The sequence below is a fragment of the Mytilus galloprovincialis genome, chromosome 2 (assembly GCF_965363235.1).
Source record: "Mytilus galloprovincialis chromosome 2, xbMytGall1.hap1.1, whole genome shotgun sequence".
In the NCBI taxonomy this organism is placed as follows: domain Eukaryota; kingdom Metazoa; phylum Mollusca; class Bivalvia; order Mytilida; family Mytilidae; genus Mytilus; species Mytilus galloprovincialis.
Genome location: NC_134839.1, coordinates 79,015,458 through 79,043,262, shown reverse-complemented (window position 1 = coordinate 79,043,262; position 27,805 = coordinate 79,015,458). Strand labels below are relative to the sequence as shown.

Genomic DNA, 27,805 nt, shown 5'->3' with positions numbered 1-27,805 from the left:
CACAAGTTTCTCATAAAGATGTTTAGCGAATTATATATAATGATACATAGAATATTGTTATAAATAGACGTATTAAAGATAGTTAATAACTGGGTAATTTTACATTATTATGCATAATTGAATTATCTCGTGAAAACTGCATTTATATTTGAAACACTTGAATAGATTTGATAGCGACAGGATTGTCAACTCCCAATTCCGACATCAGACCATTTACTGGAATAAGAAAAAAATCAATCAGTTTCACAAGCATCGACATGACGATGATTTGTGGTGATTGATGTCACTGATAGCCTATATCATGAATATTTATGACTTATATTACTATCCAATCATATCGGGTTTTCGGGTTGTAAAACGAGTACATTGGAAAGCAATATTTGTCTTTCAACCCACGACAGGTTGGCGAATTGTTAATGAAGGCTCTATAATATGTTATAATCATTATTTGAAAATTTATTTAAGAAACTTTTTGGAGTTAGAAGAGGATAGGAATATTTCGAAGGACAATAATGGAATTTTGATAACTGTGAACGGGTAAATTCTTCTAATTTTATATTTATTATTACAACTAAAAAAAAATAACATTTTAGATATATACTTTTTTCTTAATCACTTTGTCCACTTCAAATTATATAAATTATAGAATTTGTGTACATCATCATTTTAGAGTTGAAAATAAAAAGTAATTGCCATTTCTTGTATTTTGGTTCTGTCTTTCCAAACTTTTTTAAGAGGAGTACTTCTAAACTTTTTCTAAATTTATAAAGTGGGTATTATAAATTCACATTTACTTTGTAATAATATTTCCCATACTAAATTAGGTTATAGAACAGTCGAAAGTTGTGGTTTGATCTTTCGAAAATTACATAGTTTGAGTTTGTATCTGGATCTCGTTTCAGAAAGGTAAGGCGGCTGTAGGAAAAGTAGGATTTTTTTTTTTCAGTTATACAGATTGTACTAAGTGGACAAATAACTATTATAACAAGTTTCTTGTTATGAAGAACAATAGTTAAATGTGTTTTATAATTATAGACTTAATTATCAATAGATTGTAAATTGTAGGGTTTCCGATATACTCTTTTTCATGGAAGGATTTGAATTTGATATTAATACTATAAAATACTTTTACCAAATTATCGACTGTTCTGGTAAAACTTTTTAAATTTCTTATTAATAATTCAAAGATCATTAAGATGTAGCTTGCATTATCATATATTTCTTTTCCTTAAATTCTCTTTTTTTTCTTCTTTTTGTAATGAATGCGTTCTGTATAAAATTTGTTTTATTGGAATTGTATTTAGAGCTTATTCTAATGAATGAAATGATTGTGACAATGTCTCCATGGAATGGGGTAAAACAACCACCTTAAAAAAAAGACTTAAGACACAAACTACCAATCTATTGAGCTACAACACAATTTCTATTTGGCGAATTGGATGTTTTTTTGGAGATATGAAATACTTTATCTTCATTTTTACTTTTCAAATATTACAGTCCTTTATCTAAACGTTTCAACATAAACCATGTGTATCATCCACCGATAGTCGGTTCTAATCCAAAAAGATCAGAAAACAATGATTCATAAACGGGACAAATTAAAGACAAAAAAGACAGGTGCAAAATCATACTTTAGAAATGGGATACCAGTTAATCTAAAGCTGTAGGCTTAACGAACTCCCAGGCAAAAGAGAACACTGTATCTAAAGCTATTGGCAATACGACTTTCCATTCAAACCAGAGACAAAAAAATGATGTAGAAAAGTTAAACTGTTGGTCTTTTTTAATAAACATTCACCATATGTACGAGCATCTAGTACTATATAAACCCCTTCAATTCAATGATAAGAGCGGGGTTTAATATTTCAAGGATGTGATAGATATTCATTTTTAAATTATTGGAAATATTCATGGCAACTATTAAATTTCATACTATCTTCCATATTTGGAATTCAATATATAATATGTCTATCTTTTTAAATCATATCTGAGTGAAAATTTATAAACTAAATCGTAATCAATCATAAGCATACATGATATATAAATAGATGATCAATATAGGAAACAGATATATTGTGAGAGAAACCAACAACAAAATTAAACTTTCTACAATATTGAGCATACGCGCACTACTCTGGGGTATATTGTGATCGGTTGATGAACATTCACTTATTTAATACTTCAATAAGTTGGTGTTATTTTTTAATATGTGTACTCTTTCGGTATTCCCATGAGACATATTAAATAAGTTATAAAACGCCATGAAATTTTTAATTTAGAGTGCAAAAAAAAAGATCAAGCATTTCGCAGTTGTGTTACAAATTCTCTTGGAAATTTTATACGATTTACCTTCAGTAAAGGAAACATGTTACAGCCATTTAAAAGTCGACAAAATACAAGTAATTTTGAAAATAACTTGATGAAAAAAATGTTTAGGCAAAAGTCCTTCAATTATTTATATGTAGAGTATATATAGAATTGAAATTATTTAACTTCATCTAAAATGAAAAAAGCATGATATTTTGTAATGCTTTAATTTAATTTTCAAAGTATGTGTTGTCATTGGTGGCCTTCGTCTGTTTTCTGCTCTTAGGTAGTGGTGTTGTCTCTTGGACACTTTCCCCATTTTCATACTGAATTTAATCATTTTTTTCTTTCTTAACAGTGTTATTTATGAGAAGAAAGCTTAGCAGAATAAATTGTTGGTGTGTGTAACAAACGTCATCGTATTTTGGTTGATTCTGTTGTATATTTGTTCTGCCTGTGGAATTATAATGCAAATAAAGGACACGTGTACTTTACTATTGACATTCATCATAGTTCTTGTTTGTCAAGTATCATCAAAAGATCTGTTTTCATCCGATCAGGTAAGTACACGTAATACTTATATAATTTATATATGTATAGTACATATATTCACACAATTTAGATTAATAAGATTATGATACATACAAATAATTGATACACAATTAAGGGAGTATAATAACAGATACTTAAAGAAAATATGTCATTTTTGTTTCTATGTAAAAGTTTTTTTTTCAGATTCCACTGTGAACTCAAATGATTTAACAACCGGAAGACTTTACGAATGTACTTCTAAAGCTTTTATTAATAGTCATGATATAAAAAACAGGTAGACTTTTTGGACTAATTGTATCAAGTTATATACCTAGGTAAAATGTGCAAAATTTCATATGGGCTTTTACATTTCACTCTTACTGTGTTTTTCCTCAAAATTTCAGCTTTGTCTATATAAAAATAAGCATGTTTGTCAACAAGACAGCTATCCACCAGAGTTCCAAATGAATTGAATATAAGCAATTATGGGCAACCGTTCGGCTTTTAATATTGAGAGAAAAAAATACTTACCGCATAGTTCGTTATAGACAGTCCCGACATGAAAAATGCGAAAGTATTCAAATTAGAAAACTAATGGTCTAATTTGTAACAAAACAATTTACAAAATAAACAAATATGACAGACTCGAAACAACGGCAACCACTGAAATAAAGGGTCCTAATTTTGGACAGACACATACATAATGTGTTAATCCTCCCCTTGCCTGGGACAGTGGTGAAACAACACAACAAAATTACAGACTGTAAAAATCAGTTGCAATTAACTTAACTCAATAGATCGGTATTAGGCACAAAACAAGTATCATAACAATAATTAAATACACAAAGCACCGAAATTAATGTAGCATTTTTTAGCATTTTTGAAATTAAAAGATATATTACTTTAAATTTAATAGTTCAAAAGTAAAGAGGACTGTAAATTAACGATAATTAGAAATGTTATCTCCCCAGTAGTCAGATCTAATTTCTTTGTGATGTGTAACATACATGGTACCAATTTCACTTCACCATTTATTATCCCTTAAGTGTGTATCGAAGCCAAAATATTTGAAATCCAAAACCCAATTCAAACATTGAAGAACAGATAAAACTAAAAAGAACAAAAAGTAAAACGTATGATGAACCTATACAAGAAGAACAAATGATGCAATACGAGCAATTTTCAGTTTATTTTTTAGCAATAATTAAAACATAATAAATATGTTTGTGATCACGACTGTTGTCGTTGCACATATATGTAATATAAAAAATCTTCATACAATTACATGTATATATATATATATATATATATCCTGGTGTGACAGTTGTTGTCCATTCGCCAGTTTGATGTGTTTGAGCTTTTTGATTTTGCCATTTGATTAGGGACTCCCCGTTTTGAATTTTCCTCCAAGTTCAGTATTTTAGTGATTTTACTTTTTATATAGACAACTCTAATTTATCTACTTGACAAATTGCTACATACTATTATAGTAAAACCCAATGATAAGTTGGATAGTAAATGATGGCTAAAACCTTGATTATATACTGAGAAGTAGTTAATTTTATGTGTAATACAATAAATGGCATTGATTCGTTCTGTTTAAGCCTTCTGTTGTGATATCGATATCAAATTCAACAGAAAAAAAACCAATCTGTTTGAAGTATATAATTGAATGTTTATGATGTTGCCTTTTTTAATATCACCAAATCAACCCTCTTAACAATGTAATCCCTAGAAACCTGAGAGTTTTGGGGATTATAATGGTGCCTCGGGTTGATTAGGGTGTGATATTGAAAAGCTATATATATTCTCTATTTATGATATGCAGTCGGTAACTAACGCCAACACTCGAATTTCATGTTTTATACAGAAAATTGTAAAAGCATCGCCACCACTTAGCAATGTGTAATTATAAAGACAAATACTCAGATTTAGAAAGAAAATTATCACACTATCAGACCAGTGGAGTAGCTTGCATGCATGGTTGGATGCTCAAGCATCCGCATCATTTTGACAAAAAAAAATAATAGCAGCAATTTAACTCATAAGTATCCAAATGTAACAAGGCTGAGGATAAGAGGATAACGTCCAATCATTTTCGAAGCAGTAAGCCTGGCCTTTCATTTAGGATAATTTAGTTTATGTAAACAAGATAGTTGAATCACAGAATAGTGTTTCAAGTTAGCATTTGTTCGTAAAAAAGTCTACGTCATCGCCTTAGGCAAGCGGAGAGGACTGATACGCAGACCCGTGGACATGTTTTTTTTTCTAAAATTGAACCTTGTTGAGTGATGGCTTCTCATCTGACTATAGCAACTAACAACTAAAACACCATATCCTGATATCATTTCTTGAAAAGATCGTGATAAGTCCTTATGAATGACAAGTGGGCAACATTAAAAAAAATGCCACCCGCTCAGCCATGTGATAGAGTTAATTGACACCCTCGTATAAGTCAATCAAAATATGACATTTTAACGTAAAGTATAATAAAAGGTATTGGTATTGCTTACTGTTGAAGACCGTACGCTGACCTGTATAACATCTACGGCATCTACAACAAGACGATTAAAAAGTAAGCTGAAATGAACCCAACAGACACTTAATTATAAGGCTTTGTGATTTTGAAGGAACACAATGTTTTAGTGGATTATAGAATTATGGTCTTCTTTTGGTTGTGTGGGATTTGCAAATACGCAGCCACGTCCAATCAAAATGGGGATTCTTTATCGAAGTTAAACGCTTCATAGTATGTCAGTGCAAAAACTAACGACAATTGATGATTTCTTGCCCTTTTTCAGGTCGACCAAATTTTCTGACTATTTCAATTGCTTTACAGAAAACGTGTTTTCGTCCTAAATATGCATGATCGTGTTGTAAATAGGTAAATGGTACGGCATTCTCGACAGTTTAAAGACGCTTGTTGTTGTAAATAGGTAAATTGTACGGCATTCACGACAGTTTAAAGACGCTATGATATTACTGTTGACCTGTTACGATTCTTTGAATCAATATGCATCTATAATAGAGAGACTTAGATATAAACGAATCTACATTGTATTGATATCATAAATTATTCATATAAGACATTTGTCTCATAAAGCTACTAATTCAACTCTATAATTATTTCATTGTGTTATACCACACCAAATTCTTTCAGAAGTTTTATCAAATGCTAAATATTATATACCCAATGTCCCGTCATATTTTACGTTATTCATCATTTTTTTTAATTAAAGAAAGATATTGAGTAAAAGTACACGGAATATTATTTCATTAGCTAAAACGTATATGAAAATGACAGAAGGTTACTGAACGACGATTTTTTGTTTGGTTATATTCATATTCTTGTTCAGATATACTGTCCATGTATATAGAGTCTTAGCATATAGGTCATAAAGTGTTCAACTAGTTATACGTCCTTCGCTCGCAGACTTTCCAGTGTAAGCGTCCCAAAAGTAAATCTTGAAACGCCCTTCTAGAGAACCAAAGTATTTTTTTTTTTTTTTTTCGATTTTTCCGTTATAAATCCAATTGAAAGTGAAACTTTTTTAATTGGAACTTAAGTAGGATTTCGGATCAACCTAGGACGGTTGTCGTCAATCGACTAATCATAATGGTTTCTTATCCACAATTCAATAACTAAATAAATGTTATTTAGATTGTGTCAGTGCTGAAGTAGTGTGAATGTGATAAAGGAATAAAAGTTTATTTTTCTATTTTGCTTTTCTATTTTTAAAATTTTATCCAATTAGCACTAAGAGGATTTTTCGTGAATTTATTTACAATAAATAGTATAGCGAAAAACTATCACAAAAAAAAAACATAAATTTGTTTAAATCTATGAACTATTCATAGTTGGTGTCGATTTGAGGAGACTCTGGTTGGACTTCGTTTTGGTCATGCAGGCATACCTAAAATTAAACGTCTAAACATTTTATGGATTGAATGGTTACATGGATTGTATCTAAGCACTGCCATTTAAAATGTTAAAGTTATCTTTAGTTAGTTTGAGATCTCACAGCAAAAACTATATATTATTGTCGTCAACCAAGATGATGAGTTGAATGATATACGATGAGCCCAAATGGTGATCCCAACACCCCGGAATTTTAGAATGTACACATGTTTTGAAAATGTTTGAGATCCCCGTACCTATATAATCCTACGTTTTATTTTGACATTTTTAAGAAAAAAATTATAAATATGTAGGAGTGAGTCCATAGGGGTATGTAGTTATGGAAATTTCTTTGAAAGACTTCGTTTGAGAGGCTTCGAAATAGTTCACAATCATCACTGGTTGTTATGCGTTTAACTTTAAAATATCTTTTCTGGTTAATAACATGCAGGCTAAGGGAAAACTGAAATAGAATTAAAAAGACCACTCTAAATACACAAATAATTTAGTTATCAACCAAAAAAAGGAAGTCAAATTGTTTATTTTGACAGCACGGCAAATAAGTGTCTTGTTGCGTTCTGAATTATGCAATAACGAGTAGCAGAGGAAAAGATAAGTATTTTAATATACATGTGACAATGCTATTGCATTGTGATCAATTGGGGAGGGGGGGGGGGGAATCACAAAAATACTGAACTCTGAGGAAAATTCAAAACGGAAAATTCCTTTTCAAATGCAAAATCAAAAGCTCAAATACACAAAACGGATGAACAACTGTCCTATGCATGACTTGGTCAAGCATTTTCTTAAGTAAAACATGGAAGATTAAACCTAGTTTTATATCTAGCTAAACCTCTCACTTATATGATAGTTGCATACAATTCCATGATATGGACAATGATGTGTTTTGTAGAAGAATATTTATAATAAATTACTGTTGCTGAAATAGTATTTCAAATATATGAATATTTAAATGTTCTTTTTCTGTCATGACTAAATATTTAATCACTATTTTCTGTGTCTCTCATAACGTTAGCTGTACTTATTTCGATTTTTTTCTTCTTCGTGATGTACTCTTCAACTCATAGTTATTACTGAAAAGCAGCATTTCATAAATCAGTCTATTGTTCTTTTCTTTTGTTGTGACATACGAAATTGTGTGTCTTTTATGGATTTGCTGATTTAAACTCTTGGTATTTTCAAACTTGTTTTAACTGCAAATGCATTTCCATAATACTTTATTTAACATCAACCAACCATTATGTATCACTTTTTTTCTTAGCCTTCTAAGGTCATGTGAGCGTCTGACATAACATGAATTCGATAGTCTGTCGTCTTCTGTAATGTGTGTTTTTTTTAAGATAATCTTTTCTATAGATGACCCTACTGTTGCTTTTTTTTAAAGATAATCTTTTCTATAGATGACTCTACTGTTGCTTAGTTCGGATTATCTAACTGAAGAATCAACAAAAATGACTAAAATATCCCGGAAATGTCAAATTACTTTAATTTTTAGCTATGTACCCTAATTGATATTGTGGTCGATGACCAGGTTTCCGTGAAAAACGACAGTTACTGTTATTTATACGTGACTATTATTGGAAAACATAATAGTTTTTGTCCTAATTCATTAAGATATATTTTGGGAGTAGAATGACGGGTCTTGTTTAGAAATTACGTTTGAAAAATGGGAAAAAATAAGAAAATTTCATGTCTGTAGATGCTCGCCGATATAGATCTACCGTAGATGAGTCATTAATCGTCATGCTACGTGCTCTTGCTTAGTTTGTTTTGTTTCTTAGAGGGAAATCCGGTGCAAAGACCACAAAAACATGTCTTTAAGTCCTTTATTGGCTTTTTATATAATTTTTCCTTATTTTATACAACTTAAAGCATGACTATATTTCTAAGAAGTTTCTATTTTCAAATTTTAGTTAATGGACATAATAATGTATTGTGGTCGAAAACTTAATTATTTTTACTTTGAAGTGCGTTATTTCTGATTCATTTAAAGAAATCCTTTTTTGTCTAATCTTACTAAACTCTTCATATTAGCCAGCTTGCTAGAAAAAATGTTTTACAGACATTTTAATTGGAATTCAATGTGCCTTAGATGACGAAGAATAAAAACAAATAATAAAATCACTGCAGTGAATAACATTCTATTTCGTTCGATTTTCTATGTCTTGTTTCCTTGTACATATGTGCATCAACCACAAGAGACTTACGTCAACGAATTTAAAACGTAAAAATTTACTTGAGTGGATTATAGTAAACTAATTCGAAAATCAAAATGAAATATGTATTGAAAATAGTGAATGTATATGTGACCATGCATTGACGCGTTAATGTGTTTGAATACGAGGCAGTATAATTCCATTATATTGTAATTGTTACTTAATGTTAAGAAGCGAATGAATAAACTGAGTAAAACTAGTGACCTGAAACGGTGACTTAAAAATCCAGAAAAATATACTCCCTACTTACTTCATAAATACAACTCCATGGAAAGATACACTGGTGTGTTTACGAAGCTATCATGATTTGTTTTTGGATTTGGACTGGTTTATATCAGTTTTCTTATAGATAAAGGAGGATGTGGTATGGGTGCCAATGAGACTCCATCCAAGTAACAATCTACAAAAGTACACCGTTATAGGTCAAGATACGGCCTTCAACACGGAGCCTTAGCTCACACCGAACAGCAAGCTATAAAGGGCCCCAAAAATTACTAGTGTAAAACCATTCAAACGTGAAAAACATAATGGTATAAAGGGCCCCAAAAATTACTAGTGTAAAACCATTCAAACGGGAAAAACATAACGGTATAAAGGGCCCCAAAAATTACTAGTGTAAAACCATTCAAACGGGAAAAACATAACGGTGTAATCTTTATAAAAACCAGAAACGAGAAACACTCATGAAACACTTAAACAGACATGTTCATTTTTGAAATCTAATTTTTATTTTCATTTGTATTTTCTGAATTAAGCTTGGGGTAATATTCAATATGGCGTTTGCTCGTGACATGTAATCCACTCGTTAGGATGCATGCATCGATAGACCAGTGGTCATCTTAATGTTAGGAGATTTAGTCATTTTGACGAGCCCCCAATTACAGGAATAAAGATTTTATATTCCTTTTTCTCAAAAAATATGTTTTGAATATGTTTGTTAAACGTATCAACATATCTAGACTCGGAGCAGTTTATAATTTGACCAGTCTATAAAATCACAGTATTCTTGATTGTGTTTGATGATTTTGCCTTGCTTTAGGGTTTGACAAGTGCATATAGGGATTCTGTATAATGAATTCAAATACTTTATTCTTTTGTTTAGCACGTATTGACTTCTAGATGTCTTTATTTGTTATATTGTGCCAGTGGTTTCCGTTTTATTCTCGACGTTATGTTTTCCAAGATGAATAAGACGCGGTTAAACATGTTTTGCATAATAAATAAAATAAATAAATAAATAATCTTTATTTCAAGAGGATGATCCCATTAGTTAAAACTAATCTTCCTGAGAGTCCTCAAAATAATAATAACATATTTATAAGTACATAGAGTATTATAAAGTTATATTATACACAATATACAATTGTATTTAAATAATAATGAAAAAGCATATTAATTTGCACAATTGATGAAAAATTTGTAACATTTTGTTTTAAAAGATACAAGTGTATTACTCATTTTTATTTCATTTGGTAAACTGTTCCATATTTGAGAACCTGAATATGTTAATGTTTTCTTTAAAAAATTTGTTTTTGGTTTTGGAAGATTTAATAGTTTTTCATTAGCTGAACGTAAGTTATAATTTTGATTATCAGTAAAATGAAAATTTTCTTGTAAATAGTTAGGAACCATACCATTTAATGATTTAAATACAAGTATTGCCTTTTGGTATTGAATGCGTTTTCCACATTTAACCAGCGTAAACTATTAAACAATAAACTGGATGATGTCATTATGTCAGCTTCTACTATAACCCTAGCAGATTTCTTTAATAACTTATTAAGTTTATTTATTCCACTTTCACAACAGCTTCCCCATATATTGCAACAATAATCAAATAATGGCAGAATATAAGCATTAAAATAATATCTGTGTGTTTACTTTATACTGTTTGTGTGTATATAATTTTACCCTCGTTTGGTTGGGAAAACTCGTTCTTACATATATAAATAGTACTTGAATGTGAAAATTGAATCTAACCCACATTTTTAATACCATTTGGATGATAGTCTCACAGCTTACCAGAAGTATTACTTGTATCTACAAAGTATTCATCAATGTAAAATCAACAAAAATCGGATGCATCTTCCATGTTCAATGCATATTTATGTTTTATCTGAACCAGAAACACTCGAAATGAAAAGTAGAGGAGTGTAATATATGTATAAATAATACTAAATACAATAATGTCCTTTGTATGCGATAGTTACGAAGATATAGCGAACTAAAAGAAGTATATCAACTGATATAACCGTGCAATATCACTTTTCTGTCTGCTGTTCTCTGTTCTTATTCTTTTTTCTAAAAGTGTAAAATTAATTTTGATGAATACTTCAATTGTATGTGATTACCTCGATTAAGTGGGTGTAAGGGTACTTTTGTGCTGCCTACTAATTTACCGTTTTCTTTAAAATCCTGTTTTCAACACACAATTGCATTGTTCTTCCTTTATTCTGTTAATAATATGAAAGCAAGGATGTAATATTGCTTTTGTTCCGTATTTAAACATTGCTCATCATAATACATGCTGATGTAAAAATGAGTGTATATTTGTGAAAAGAGTGGTGTTTTATTAACGCTAAAATTGTAAAGTACTCGTATGAAAATGCACATTAGCTGACTGGGTTTTACAAAAATATCTAAAATAAATAGATTTCATTGACATTTTTATAGTTTAATCCAGAATATGTTTGAAGCTTCTGAAGTATGTTTGATTTGTTAATGCTTAAATAAGTTGATAATTTCCCTTTAATTTAGTAGGTATTGGGTTATTTCTAACTTAAAGTGGTAGTCTAAGTTTATGATACCAATATATCTGAATATCTGAATAGATCTAAATGGATAATGTTTAGACTCCACTTCAATTTCGAAATTACTAGAATTTATCAAATACCATGAACTCTTTTTAAAATATAACAGTTTAATTTTTACACTCGAAACTCTTTATAAAACAAGAAAAGTTTATATCAATTTATTAAACTATTCTTTTTGTATTGATATTTTTATATAAAAAGTATCAAAATAGAAATATAGATAGATAGAGGGAGTAAATATATTTATTTTAAATCGTTTAGGTCGCTTTTATGTAATAGAAAATAATGAGAAATAACAGTATATATATCATGTAATCACATATATATAGGGAGCATTTGATAATTATTCATCCTTCTATTAAAATGGACCATGTTTTGTGCATTCATATTGAAATGTCCTCAACAAAACTTTCTTTCATGACATCTTTTAGGGGTTTTGCGCAACGATTGATGCATCGTAAAATAATTGCATTGTATATTTACTCAATATTGGAATACATAAATCTATTCCAGTTTGGAAAACATAAAAAAGCCAGTATTTCTCACATTTGCCGTTTCCCCATCTGGGAACACATGAGGAAGCATGTTTTTCTTGCTGTATGCTGTAATACTTAAAGCCATGCTTTTCTTTTTACAGTTTTGTCCAATTTTTCAATTTGATTTTTGAGTATTAAAATTTAAGATGTAGACTAGATAATCAAGTTGACTATATATAACCACTGTTGTGTCGGAACGTTCTGTTATAGAGAGAACGGAAATTAAACCAGATATGCAACAACGAATCATTTTGCAAATCAAATGTCATGCTGATGGTTCCAAGTTTTTAAGGAGAAAAGTAGAGGGCGTAAACTGTATTAGTTTTGTACAACATTTGAAAGAAGGGAGGCAATCCGTCTTTCCTTATAAGCAACCCTATTCCAGTATGCAAATATTGTTGCTCTACTTTTGAATTCTGTTAATTCACTTCTCGCAAGAGTAAGTAATCTTTTCGTTAGACATTAGTTAAATTAACGCTAAGCCTTCTGAATCATAAGTTATCCATTTATTTATTTACAGGGAGAAGATAGTGGTAGAATAGATGATCTTGATATTATAGCCGACGGGAGATCTAAACGGACTAATTACAGGACTTTAAATGACATTGAAAGTCAAAATTCACTTCTGTCGGTACCGTATAAAGGTCGTACTTCACTTTTCCCAAGGCAGTTACGACAAAGTCCTTATTTTGCCCTGCGTGGTAAAAGAATTCCAAAAGGTGAATACATTAGTTCTGGTGATAGCGATCTTTTCAACGAAGAAAGCATTGGGGATATCCCTTCAAGTTCCCTGCAGTCCCGAGACAAAAGAATGATTTCTCTACTTACTTTACCAGATCCACGATATGAATCACTTATAAGAAGAGTAATAGGCCACTCAATGAAGATGTCTAATGCTAAAGCTAGAGGTAAGTAATACATAAAATAGTAATAAGTTGCAATCTGTTTACCGTTCCGGAGCACCTGAGATCACCCCCAGTTTTTGGTTGGGTTTGTATTGCTTGGTCTTAATTAGATTTCTTGTGTGTGCCTTGTGTACTACATGTATTGTTTTTTATGTTTGTCTTTTTCTTTTTTAGCCATTGCGTTGTCATTTCATTTTTATCTGTGAGTTTAAATGTTCCTCTCGTATCTTTTGCCACTCTTTTGAAAGGTATTTTGATACAGATAAATTTATAGGATCCAATTCCCGTATACAATATAAAAAAGAAGATGTGGTATGATTGCCAATGAGACAACTATCCACAAAAGACCAAAATGACACAGACATTAACAACTATAGGTCACCGTACGGCCTTCAACAATGAGCAAAGCCCATACCGCATAGTCAGCTATAAAAGGCCCCGATAAGACAATGTAAAACAATTCAAACGAGAAAACAAATAAGTTCTTTTTGTCATATAGCTCCTGAGGTTTCCAGTATTTATACATCATTGGCTTCCCATTTTTTAGTTTGGACGTTCTAAATCAAGGTATATCCAGATAAGGGCTACGGATGCATTAAATTTATATCTAGTGTTTATTTCAATTCATATGTGGCAAATACATTCGTTTGTAGAGATATATTAGCAAAGACCGGCGTTGCATGGGATGTAAACCATGAATGTCATGTACAGCATGATAGTTTTACCTTTTTTATTGTAAATTTAAAAATAACAAAAGTTTTATTTTATACCTTTTAAATACATTAATATAAAATGACTAAAATGCTTATAAAAGATTAAAGAATCAACGGACATTTTCAAAAAAATAAAAGGACATTTGGGTATAAGTCCATAAGAAACGTTAGAATTAACAAAAAAGTCTCGAGAGGGAGTTTGCTACACAACGCTGACTCACAAGAAAAGCCATTCGGAACACACCTTTTATTGCTGTTCTACATGGTACAAAATTATAACCTCTCTGCAAGTTTAATACTGCACAATGCGTTTAAGTATTGTCAAATTTTGGATCTATTTATTGCCGAATTCGCCGATATCCTACCAAACAGGTTAAATGCAAAATTAGTGATTTCCAACTTATGTATGATTAAAGTCTTACGTCGGTGCGACTTGTGAGTGTAAGTCTGACATGCAAAAAGGAATAAACAGAATAGTGCATAACTAAGGAATGTACAATATGTTTCCATATGTTTATGCGTGAGAGTAATTCAAGCTAATAGAGCTATGCATATTTAAAATGCAAAGGTCTTCACGTACTTTTGTTTTGATACGTTTTGCTTTGTTCATTTTGTTCATCAATTTCTCTTACAAATCCCTTTGGTGATGCCTGTGACAATATCTGAGAATCTCTGTTAGTTATTGTTTTAATTTGTACTGATGTCTTCTAGCAGAAACAGATAAATGAATTTATAGTCATACGTACCTTCCCAATTTTAAATGCAATTTGCTGATTACTCCAGGTCAAAGATAAGCAAAAAGTAAATCACAAAAATACTGAACTTAGAGGAAAATCTAGTCAGAAAGTCCATAACCACAGGGCAAAAAATCAAATAACAAAACACATCAAAAACGAATGGACAAGAACTGTCATATTCCTGACTTGGTACAGGCATTTTCAAATGTAGAAAATGGTGGATTAAACCTGGTTTTATAGCGCTAAACCTCTTACTTTGAAGACAGTCTCATCAAATTCCGTTATATTTACAATGATGTGTGAACTAAACAGACATGTACTTATTTTGGCGACGATTTTTGAAAAAGACCAGTTTCCTCGTATGAAATGATCTATTATAATTGTTACATAATAAATCGTGGTTATCTTTTATTTACGATTTATCAACCTGGTTTATAGAAATAACTGATTCTTATCAACGTTAAAAGTGACAAATGCTAAAAGCTTTACATCCATTCACATGGGTCCAATATCGTTATCAACATCACAATGACAGAAAGATATTAAGTATGAGATACACAAATGAAAAATGACCTCAAGATGAAACTGTCTATCGCAATACCTACGTTTCATTCCGTTTTAATCAAGAACAATAATATAAAGATCTATTTGTGAAAGTGATATAACCACATTTAATCAACAAATAGCCAAGAAGTAAAAAATAGATTTGTCTAAAGACACAACCTTTGCTCTACAACAGACTTTGAATAAAATAAAGATTACGTCTTGAAGGATGGGATCGTAATCTACAGTGACGAAGAATAAAATAAAGATGTCGTCGTGAGAAGCTTTAAGATCGACCTGTAAATCCACAAATAGAGTAAGAGTCATATCTCCAACTGATGTCGATATTTTTGTTAAAGACAGTTTCTATCATCTCCTATTAGGAATTAATGGCTTTCTCCATTTGTTGCAATACAAATTAAACCCTTCACAAATGGATATTACTACTGATTAAAGAAACTTTGTCAATGTAAAGCGCATTATGGACGTTTGTATGACACCAGTGTCTTCAGGGAGGTTCGATCTGAGAGGAAAATTAACGCCGTTGTCGTTTTCCGTCCGCACTTTGTGACGCGAAATATTACAAAGTGACAGACAATGAAGAGGAAAATTTCAACCATTCAGATTTTCGCAGTTTTCTCAAATGGCGTCAGATAATTTTATATAATTGGATAAGTGAAGTTGAATCCCACTGTTAAGTCTAAAGGCAGCTAATGATATGGAATTATATATCTTTACCACAAAAGTATGAAACTATTTGTCAAGCTAAGCTGACTACGAAAAACATTATTTTCTAATAATTCCTTCTTTAATAACAAGACGCAAGAGAACATTTGAATGAACGTACCTGTTATGTTTCAGTTCAAGTAGTGGGAAGAATTATTATGAATAAATGAAAAAAATAAAGTAGTTAAGCAACGATTAGTTATAAAATAGATTTGAACTGATGAGAAATAGGCGTATAATTTATTTTGAAAGGTTTTGAATTTCATTAGAATATTGTTCCTTTGATTTTGAAAGTTATTTTATTCCGTAAAATTTTCACAGCTTAACAGTTCATAATTGTTGGGCTAATTCAAAGAAAAGATGCGTAAATTAATAAAGTTCTTTATGAGAGATTCTAATATGACGTGCTTCTTTCGCTTTTTGAATAAACCTATGCTCTAAATCCAATATTTTTTTTGGCACATGCGTATATCGACTACTGCAGAATAATTTATTTTTATCAAATTGGCATGCATTTAATTTATTTCATTAACTTAAAACACTTCAAACTCTTAAATGATGCACATGATGTTACTTATTCATTTATTACGACTGTAAATGTGTTGCATTCCGAAATTGAAATATTTGACCTAGATACGACAACCGTTCGTGCTGGCTGTTCAAAAACTCCTGCCTCTGAAAAATCACAGTGCCAGCTGTTTACTTTATTGTAGTTTTAACATGGGTAGGCATTATATTCGTGTTATTTTAGCCTTCACTATCGCTCGGGCAAACATAATAACGAATATAATGTCTACCAATGTTAAAACTACAATAACGTATAGCTTGCATCAATTATTTCTTAAATGTGCGGTACGTTCTCTGCACAGACGCTATCAAGCTATAAGTTTCTAACTACTGGTAATGGTATCATTAAAAATCATATCAACTAAAAAAAAACAAGGCTACAAGTAGCGTTTAATGCTATCATTTCACACACAAAAAAACAAAAGGAACAAAAGAGAAATTTTAGGTGTTTCCTGTATTATTACCATATTTATTTTATATAGAGTAGACCGTTGCTTTTCCTGTATAAATGGTTTTACACTAGTTATTTATGTGATTTTATAGCTTGCTGATATGTACGAGTCAAAGCTCCGTGTTAAAGGCTGTACTTTAACACATTGTGACGTGGATGGACAGTTGTCTAATCGGCACTCACACCACATGTTATATATATTGTAATGTTACTATGCACACTCAAGTTCCCTATGCACTTTAGTCAGTTAAATTTGTTTGTCGATTTTTTTCTATATATATATATATATATATATAGCAAATTACTGAAAATTGATAATTATCAAAATCATTGAAAGGAGCCTTACTTTAGAAAGGAAGAACTGTGTGCTCATAGTTTCATGTCAACTCTATACGTTGAAGCTCATTTCCTTCCTACCATAAAAGTTCTTGTTAAATTTCTTAATTAACCAGATATTTTAACAATTTAATGATCACGTTATCCTCAAAAATAATAGTTCGCATCAGTATAATTGATCTTTTTCTTATCGTGTTCGTCAATAGGAATTTCCTCTCATTCAGTTCAGAATGCATAGAAAGGGGATCTGCTGAACAAAGACCAGCCTCAGATCTTTGAACACGCATATTATATGATATATAACAAACGCAATTCAAACACGTTACCATACAGTAACTATATAAATGAAGTGACGCTGGATAAAAACAATGTTCAAGTTATATTGATCTGTAAAGACATTAAGACCACAAACACACACACACATACATTTTGTATATACCTTTTTTTTATATATATTTTGTCCATATAATGACAAAAAAAAAAAAAAAGACGATGGATATTCTTACCCAAGAAAAAGTACCGATAGTCTTCAAGATCAAAGTATTAAACTTGTTTCACATTTTGGCATGTCGGTGTCTTTCATAGACGACCATACGGTATGGGTTTCGCTCCTTATTGAAGTCCGCTTGGTGGTCCATAGTTACTCGACGTTATTTGGACACAGATTGTTAGCGGTTCATTGGCAATCATATCAAACTTTTTAATTATTTATGAGATCAACTAAAATATCAACTTTTATCAAAATGAATAATATAATTTCTAAAATGAAGAAAGGAAATAGATTAAGTGACATTCATTGTGGGTCAAAAATTGATAAAACTAGTTTTCGTCGTTAGAAATCGACCACAAAAGTATATTGAGTTTCAAGTATGGAAACGGAGTCAACTTCAAAGAATCTAAAATAGAGAAAACAAATAAGTAGACCGTGTACTTACTAAAACGCAAGAATTTTCCAGCGTAAATTTTACTTTTGTATCGGAGTTTATACAAAATGTATTTAAATTTTAATATCAGTAACAGAAAAGTGATGTAGTTAAATAATTATTCACATTTGTTTTTTTATAAATCGCGCACTGAACAATATTGAAACACGCAATTGCATTTTAATAATCATATTACTCCTTTGGTTGTTTGTTCAATTTATTGTCCGTTTTATTTCGTTTTATTGTTAATCAGTAGTGTTGCTGCTGTTTGAAATATTGATCTCAGGTGTGGCTAAACTCATAATAAAAAGTCAAATGATTTAAATGACTTGTAAAAACAAGCAATATTAAATAAAATTCCGTGTTTTACAGATGTAAAGTAAATCAAAGAAAATTGATATTTGCACCTATACATGAACATTTTATTGTGATTGTAATTCCTGTTCTCCCACGACTCTACAATAAGTATATACCATTTGCATTAAACAAGTCGACACCTCTCTGGGATCGTTTGATGACAATCACTGTTTGATCTTCGAGTTATCTCTTTACAATGCAAGAGTGATTATACATTCCGAACAGTTTTCCGGGAATCAGAAATCAACATTAAGATTACGCTACATCAACAGCCGATGTTCACGCCCAATATATTTAACGATTTAACTCATTGAAATGTTTATTAACGTGACATTCAAGTTTAGATCCTGAGAAAGAGTTCACAACGTTCGTCAATTCATTCTGTCTTGTTTGACAGTCTTTTTTCCTTTTGTGTCCATCGAAGGAGTAGCTTATCCAAAGTTAATCTTTTATTCTCCAATTGTAGCCATCAATCGTATTTCATTACTTAATAAGGATAAACAACTGAACACTTAAGTTGCTTATTAGCGACATGAAAGACTTTGAAATGCTAATTCATAATTGCAAACAAGTAAATACATTTAATACACGGTATTGTACATTAGTTAGAAAGGTCGATTATTGTATATCACTGAAACATACATTTAAGGAATTTTCTGTTAAAAGTATCGGTTAAATTTATTCACACCTCTCCTTGGCATACTGTATAGACAATTGTTTGTTTGTTGAAGACTGTTTGTTGACTTTAAGATTTATTTTTGTGTGGTTTGTTTTTGCTATATTGTTGTATTGACGTAGAGTCCATATTTCGTTCCATTATTGTTTCGAAGGAGAACAAGTAAAAAATTTCACACAACAGCTAATGAACTGCTTTCAAACTTTACCAAAATCTTTTAAAATGAAATTAGCTCACCTCAAATCAAATAAGATGCAAAAAATCTTTTTTTTTAAATTTTGTAAGATATATAGAAATGCTTTCTGAAATTGACATCTTTTCATCGAAAAAAATAATTCATAAATTTCTTGATTTCATTGAGAATATATTAGTTAACATTGCACCGTAAAAAATCACTGACGTTATCACAATTTTTCATACCGATACTCTTAGGAGAAACAAGGGAATGTAGTTTTTGGTTCGTCATTTGTCGTGGTTTTTAGACCACAGTACATTGTATGAAATTACGATCCAACTTATATAAAAAGAAGAAGACCCCATTTTTAGATCACTACATCTAATTTCATTATCATAGTATCATACGAATAGTACAGGAAAGTATTTGCAGGACTATTTCTCTAGAAACTTACAGATATGAGATTCTTTATGGGGTTTATATAATAGAGAATTGAATATCTGCTCACCCTTCCGGAGCACCTGAGATCACCTAGGTTTTGGTGGGGTTCGTGTTGTTTATTCTTTAGTTTTCTATGTCGTGTCATGTGTGCAATTGTTTGTCTGTTTGTCCTTTTCATTTTTAGCCATGGCGTTGTCAGTTTATTTTCGATTTATGAGTTTGACGGTATCTTTCGTCCCTCTTTTTTGTCTTCTGAACTACTTGAAGAAGAATAAACTAAAACTAGAATTGCCATTGCAAGCAATAGCGGATGTCACCCTTCCCATTATTGCCACTAAGCGGCAGCAATTTAAAAAAATGTTTAAAATTGAATGCACAAATATACATGGCTATACATCTTTCTGTAAAATTTTTAGTTCATTTAGAACATTTTAAAACAAACTTCATTTCTGTCGTTTCCATGGCAACGGCAGCCATTTTGAAATTTTCAAAGTCATAAGTCTCATCTATACATGCCAGTTAACAATAATATCAAGTTTCATTAAGTTCAAAGCATTTTGAAAATTTTTGACATTTTTGCAGTTTCCATGACAACGGTGGCCTTTTTGGAAATTCCATCGTCAAAAGTCTCATCGAGACTTGCCAGTCTACAATCATATAAAGTTTCATAAAATTTTGAGCATTTAGAAATTTTAGAAATTTTTGATGGTTCCTATGGCAACAGAGACTATTCCCAAAAGCTAATGGCATATACCACATTGGTACATGGGAGGGACCATAACATCAAAGTTTCAATGAATTTGACCTACCATTTTAAGAAAGTAAATGCCACTTTAAGGTTTTTGAACCATTTTGACCTGTTTTGCATTGTTTCCATGGTAACGGCAGACATTTTTGAAATTCTAACGCCAAATTCCACATCTACCAATGTTGCTCATCGTTACTGTAAAGTTTCGTTAAATTTGGAGCATTTTAATATTTTTGAAATTTTTGGTGTAGTTTTTATGGCAACATAGTAGTTCCAATGATTGCCAAAATCCTCCAAAACCAGTATATAGTGGGCACCTACATTGTATCAAAATATAATGATTCTGAGTTTAAGAATATCCAAATAATTAATTAAAACCAAAAAAAATGGATTTTTTCACATTTGTTCTGTTTCCATGGTAACGGCAGCCATTTTTTAGTTCCAAAGTTGCACTGCAACTCGAAATTCAGGGTTCCTTGTTATAGTGAACTATCATTTAGATTGGTTCCTTTGGTTCCCAGAAAGCGGGCGGACAAAATTAGGTGGAAGAAAAATAATAAAATTAGGGAAAAAGAAACAGAGGAAAAGCAATATGTCACCCGACATTGTCGATCGGGTGACATAATTAAGGATAAAAATGGATTCCTGTCGATCGAAAAAAAATGCATTTCCTTCCATTACATTACATAAAGAAACCATTGCGTGTTTACCCTTTGAATGCTTTTATATTCTATTTTGAAAATTGAACATACTGTCCGTGGGAAATCGATGTAACTCCGTTCATGGTACTCGCTACATACGGGATGGTTTGTTATCTTAGGATACTTAACATTTTCACACAAGACTGCCTCCTGTTGATTTATTATCCAATGAAACAAGACAATTTAAAATTTAAATAGTCTTGATCATCAATATTATTTTTTTAATTGTAATTTCATGTAAATTCATTTCCTTTCCGTGTTGACATATGTTTACTTAATGTTTTCTGTATTTACTACAGAACTAACGTTTATAGAGGAGATGTCGGCATGCTATTTTAGGAGCAGGTATTTTGCACAATTTCCCATAGGTATTCTGCAAATGGTCTATTAATTAAGAAATTAAATGTTGCCATACGAAACCTCTGAAGTAAAGTTAGACAAACGTTAATTATTATTACCGTATTAGAATGAGACCAATTATTGGATGTATCGCTTTTCGTGTTAAGTAACGGTAACTTAACTGGAATTTTCCTCCTGGGGAAATAACACTAAGTAATTAATTAGTAATACAGACAGGATGCATGGAAAACCCAAGTTAGGGAGTATCCTTTACTGGGTATATAAGATCAAGGTAACAGAACAAGAGTCTTTCCTATGCGATTAATTGGAAACATATAAGTTTTTTTTTTTTTTTTCAAAATGAAGCTTTGCTTTCAAATTTTGTTTGTAATAGATAATATAATAGAAGGCATCCTTGCTTCGTTTGAATATTAGTGAATATATATATAACATATACAGTATAGTAAACATAAGTTAACAGCTAGCGCCACTTTATAAAGATTTATGAGAGACTATAAAACACGTTTGTTTAAAATAATAAAATGTACTAACGGGAAATTTTCTTTAGATTGTCGAATCGTATCTACTCTAAAGAATGATAGCAGCTGTGTTTCTTAACAATTAAAGAAACACAAAGCTTGCTCTATAATTATTCAAATTAATGCAATATCTATGAGGGCTCAAATCAGTTATTACTAATATGCTGAGTTTGTGATGTCCTGAGATGACATATTGTCTTTACAAATACTTTGTATTTGATATTTCATGTCCTTGGTTTTCTTTTCTATTCATCCATTTCAAATTTAGATCTGCTAGACTACATTATATCTAAATTGAATTTTCAAAATGTTTACGGTTATTCTTATTTTAATGTAACAGTAAGTTTAATTCATTTTGATATTTATTTTACAGATTTGATGATGGATAAGAGACAACACTACCGATTCCATGCACTCCGAGGATGATAAAGAATAGACATGATTCAGGATAGTGATCAAACAGACCTGAATTAATACAATTCTTTATAAAGAAACATTCTTGTTACGATTTTTACCCATTTCAGCTAAAATGACATATTTATAATAATAAATTACATTTATTCCCTATTTTCCTTTAACATTTTTTATTAACTACATATCATACAAATAATGCAAGTATTTAAGAGTTGTTTGGCGTCTACACTTTAAATGCCAGTCTTCTTGAGTTTGAAATTTCTGTCTAACATCTAGTCTGACAAATGTAAAAGTTTTGTCTGGAAGATAAGAAGATCACAAACTGAAAAATGAATGTTTGATATTTGACAATAATTGTCTGACAGAAACTAAAATTTGCTTGAACATAAGCCGGTCGTGCATTTATTTGGAACGTTTGAATGCCAGTAGTCTTTGATTTCATGAGAGAAAAACATGTTTAACTTTTTTCAGCCTTAGAGTTTAGAATCTTCAGACAACCCTTGGCATATGTAAATATTAAATTCATCTCCTGTAAATATCGCCATTTTGACTTATTACTGACTACTAGTTAAGATAATTTGCGAATGTCGCTGAACAAAATGTACTGATATACAACAAAAATAAATACAGAAGGCAATACTTATTTATATTTATCTTAAACAAGTGAGCCTTTTATCAATGTTCTTACACTTATTTCTTGTCATTCAATACAAATAAAATTAATTGAATTAACTTGCATTAACTGTGTATTTAAAAGCCATGTGATCCCTGTAATTAAATCGGTTTATGTCGATCAGCTATTAGGGTTTTTGTTGTTGTTTCCTCCAGATTACTTGCGTCAAGTATTATATTTTTTGCTTTATAATAATTCCAAGTTACCTTCATGTAGCACTTTTTTTGACTGGGTACACTTCTGTAAGATCAACAGTTTACATGTCGTGCCTGAATGTTGAACTCGAATAAGCCTGTATTCTGAATTCATGAAACTCAAATCCACAGTAAGTGACATCGTCAGAGATTCAAATGCATATGCAGTGATAACACATATATTTAAATTGATACAAAAAACTGAAAACGATAAATGAACTCATCATAGATACCAGGATTGAAATTTTGTATTTACGCCAGACGCGCGTTTCGTCTACAAAAGACTAATCAGTGACATTCGAATAAAAAAAATAAAATGCTTAATAAAGTACGAAGTTGAAGAGCATTGAGGACCAAACATTCCTAAAAGTTTTGCCAAATCCTGCTCAGGTAATCTATTCCTGGGGTAAAAAGCCTTAGTTTTTCAAAAAAGCAAAGTTTTGTAAACAGTTTATTTATAACTATGACCCTATCAACGATAACTCATGTCAACTCAGAGGTGCTGACAACTGGGCTGCTGATACCATCGGGGAATAAAAACTCCACCAGCAGTGACACCATAATTCCTATCGCTTGCGGTCTTCTTACATTTGACGATACAGTTGAAATGCGTGCATGCTGATTCTATCAGAATATATACTGAAGATGATATTATCAAGATGCTAGGCTTTTTGTTCGGCACCATATTTGTTGAGATTGATATTTAAACAGACAGACGGTATTCCTATTTGTACTAATTGTGCAACCCTACTGACGATTTGGTTTTGTTCTAGTATGAAGCAGAATTCATTCAGAACCTGCAAAAAGACAAAAAGAAAAAGTGCCTTGCGAAATTTTTTAATTTTACTTTCAGATATATTAATGATGTCCTATCACTGAACAACCCTAATTTCAGTCAGTACTTACATCTCATATATCCCAGTAAACTTGAAATTAAGGCTACTACTGAAGGACTGCTTCATATATTTATCCATTCCTCAACATTGACACAGATGGTCGACTTCACTCTAAAAAATATAAAAAATAAAAGCAACAATAGTATACCGCTGTTTGAAAGTCATTAATCATGACAAACGGGACGATTTTAACTTCCCGACTATCAATTTCCTATTTCTCAACAGGAACATACCCTCTGCCCCATCGTATGGAGTACATATTCTAGTTGATACATACTCGTGCATTTTCACATTATACGGACTTCTTAATTATATTGTAGTGTACTGATGTACTGTCGTAAATAAATCAAAATTTGTCCTTAATCATTCAATGGTTTGCATATTGTAGTGTACTGTTATATTATGTATTTCTCTGTCCTGAGTGTTCTTGCTTTTATTTGTACTATATGACTCATTGACTGTAACGTAATGTTGTCATTTTAGTGGTATTTTTAACATTGCCATATAAGAGGGAGGTTTGACTAGCCATTAAACCAGGTTCAACCCACACATTTTCTTAAAATGTCCTTTACCAAGTCAGATATATGTCATTTGTTATCAAATAGTCCGTTTCTATGCACTTGTGTAGTATGTTGGTGTTTGTAGCAGTGTTTGTTCTGAGTTCTGTTATTCCTTTGTTTACTTATAGTTAATGTGTTTGCCTCGGTATTGGTGTATGTCCCGGATTTGTTTTCGCTTAATCGATTTATGACATTTGCCATGCGGTATTCTATTATTTCCTTTATTCGGACGAATGGAATTTAAAAGTGTTATTTCCATTTATAACAGTACAGGGTAAATATCGCTACTGGTGGACTATCAGTGCCGAAAGTATTACAGCTCAATAGTCAGTACTTCGGTACTAACATGATTTATAACAATCAATTTGAGGAAATATGTCTCTAGCTTAAGGTGATAAAGCTTGTTCCAGAAACCAAAGGTTAACTCATGATTATCGTACAATGCATTAATTTTTTCTATAACAATTTTTGTTATTAACTCTTTTCGGTTTCCACTGATCATGAAGTATAGTTTCGGCAAGATTCAAATGATTTCCTTACATCTTTAAATTTTCAGTTCATTAAACTATTTTAATTGTATTTCAGTTAAAATTGCAACTCTTTCAGGCAATGTTCATATCGGACGTTCTTGTCTGTTCTATTTATACCCTCAGCTTTAACCCTTTATATTTATTAGTTTTCTGGATTTTACTGTCGCTAGCGTACCTGTTGAAAGTGAATCCAAAAATTAACCTCGTATGTACGATAATCATACTAATCGAGGTTGTTAAAAATATCCAATTTAAAAAAGAAATAGTGACAATGATATACAATATTAACTTGCTTCTGAAATGATAAATAAAGGCAACAGTAACATACCTCTGTTCAAAATACATAAATCGATAGAAAAAAACCAAATTTGGGTAACAACTTAAATATAAGAGATCTACGACACAACAGAGATGTAACACACACAGAAACGAACTATAATGTAACAATGGCCATTTTCCTGACTTGGTACAGGGCATTTTATGAAAAAAATGGTGGGCTGAACATGGTTTTGTGGCATGCCAAACCTCCGGCTTTAATTAATTATAACATTAAAATGACAGAATTATACAACAGGGTTACAATAAATAAACAGATAAATGGGAGAAAATATAGGACAAACAAACGAATAATATAGCCATCAAAAGGTAACAGGTTAAAAAATATTTTATACGCCAGACGCGCGCTACGTTTTACACAAAACTATGCTCAGATGTTAAAAGTTTGAAAGCCATAACAACTACAAAGTTGAAGATCGCCGAGGACCAAAAGTTCCAAAAATTTTTGAAACCAGGGTTATCCGCCTGGGACAAAAACATCAATCTGGCTGGGACAAAAACATCATTATTATCAAGAATAATACATAGTTTTGCTAACAGTGAAAATTATAAAATGACTGTATAATAGATATTCATGATTAAACTAAAATGGTGACTAGTTATAGACTAAAAACGAATGCATAACAAAATCATAGCCCTGTTAGCCATAGTCAATGCAACGCCCAAAGTGACGTCCCATTTAAATTTCTAAAACGTGTTCCAAAACTTAAAAAAGAATTTGGATGAAATTCAAGATTAGATTTGTATGACTTATCTAACTTATACTAATAACAGTGAAAATTATAATACTATTTTATATTTAATTGTAGTAGTAATTAGACAAGTAATTGTATTATCTAGCTATGTGTGTTATAAAACTTCTGAAATCAACCGAACATTGCGGAGAAATGATTAAACTATTTTGTAATTTTGTACGCAAGAAGTGGTGGGGTTCGTGTTTCTTATTCTTTAGTTTAATATGTTGTGTTATGTGTACTATTGTTTGTCTTTTTCATTTTTAGCCTTGGCGTTGTCAGTATATTTTCAAATTATGAGTTTGACTGTCCTTCTGGTATCTTTCGTCCCCCTTCTAAAATATTTTGCCAACTAATCTAAGGTTATGTATTCCTGTGATAGTTAATCCTGTAGTGTTTCGAAAATTTAAAGTTTTTAAACAGTTTTTAATACTGACCATATCAGGGATAGTACATGTCAACACAGAAGTGCTGAGTACTAGATTGGTGATACCCTCGCAGAGAAACCTCCACCAGCAGTGGCATCAACACAATGGCTGTTAATAAAGTCATCATACAAACCAGATTTTTTATTGATTCCCACTTAAAATTATAAATCATAACCACGACAGTCATAATATATAACAGTTTTTAAGAAATATAGAAACATATAAAAAAAAAAACACTTACAATAATGGTAAAGTTGGTATAGGTTTTGTTGGATTGGTTCTGTTTAGGGAGTTTCTCTTGCAATGAAAATGAATGTTTGATAACACCATTTTCATCATCGTTTAATACAATATATAAATCCAAACTTTGCGATACTACATAACGGTGTCGGAGGTTTATCATCGAAGCTAAATATATATTTATATAAAATGCACAATGAAAAAACCATAATAACTAACTATTCTTTTCATATGGAAAATCATGTTTTTCTGGAAAAATTAAAAATGTATTCCAATTTGTCAATGATTTTTGATGTGTTCACGGTGATGTGAAATAGTAATTCATCTTTTTTTTCAATAATTTTCGAATGTGTCATTTTAAACCTAAAAGATTTTTAGAAAACGATATTGGTGCCCTGTATATATATTTGTTATAATATGAATCATTATACTATGAAAAAATGTATATTATAATTGAACTCTACGAAAATCTCAGCGTGGGATAAAAACGAAAGACATGTCCTTATAACATGTAATGATTTCACGAAATGTATTGATTATCAAATTAGCTTTTGTTACAATTATCCATTGAAGAATTCTTAAAATGTAAAAACATCCAAGG

At 31.0% G+C, this 27,805-nt stretch overlaps 1 protein-coding gene across 1 annotated transcript; it reads left to right on the top strand.

The window, feature by feature from the left end:
• Positions 1 to 375: 375 nt before the first annotated feature.
• LOC143064487 (uncharacterized) lies at positions 376 to 23,351 on the top strand. The gene is made up of 4 exons (XM_076237343.1): positions 376 to 537; positions 2,666 to 2,867; positions 12,843 to 13,230; positions 22,573 to 23,351. Exons 2-4 carry the CDS (start codon positions 2,775 to 2,777, stop codon positions 22,623 to 22,625), a joined length of 534 nt encoding a protein of 177 aa, XP_076093458.1. The 5' UTR covers positions 376 to 537; positions 2,666 to 2,774; the 3' UTR covers positions 22,626 to 23,351.
• Positions 23,352 to 27,805: the final 4,454 nt, after the last annotated feature.

Coding starts and splice junctions, on each gene's coding strand:
- LOC143064487 (XM_076237343.1), top strand. CDS start 2,775: ATGCAAATAAAGGACACGTGTACTTTACTATTGACATTCATCATAGTT. Junction 2,868..12,842: donor ATCTGTTTTCATCCGATCAG/GTAAGTACACGT, acceptor ATTTATTTACAG/GGAGAAGATAGTGGTAGAAT. Junction 13,231..22,572: donor GTCTAATGCTAAAGCTAGAG/GTAAGTAATACA, acceptor TTTATTTTACAG/ATTTGATGATGGATAAGAGA.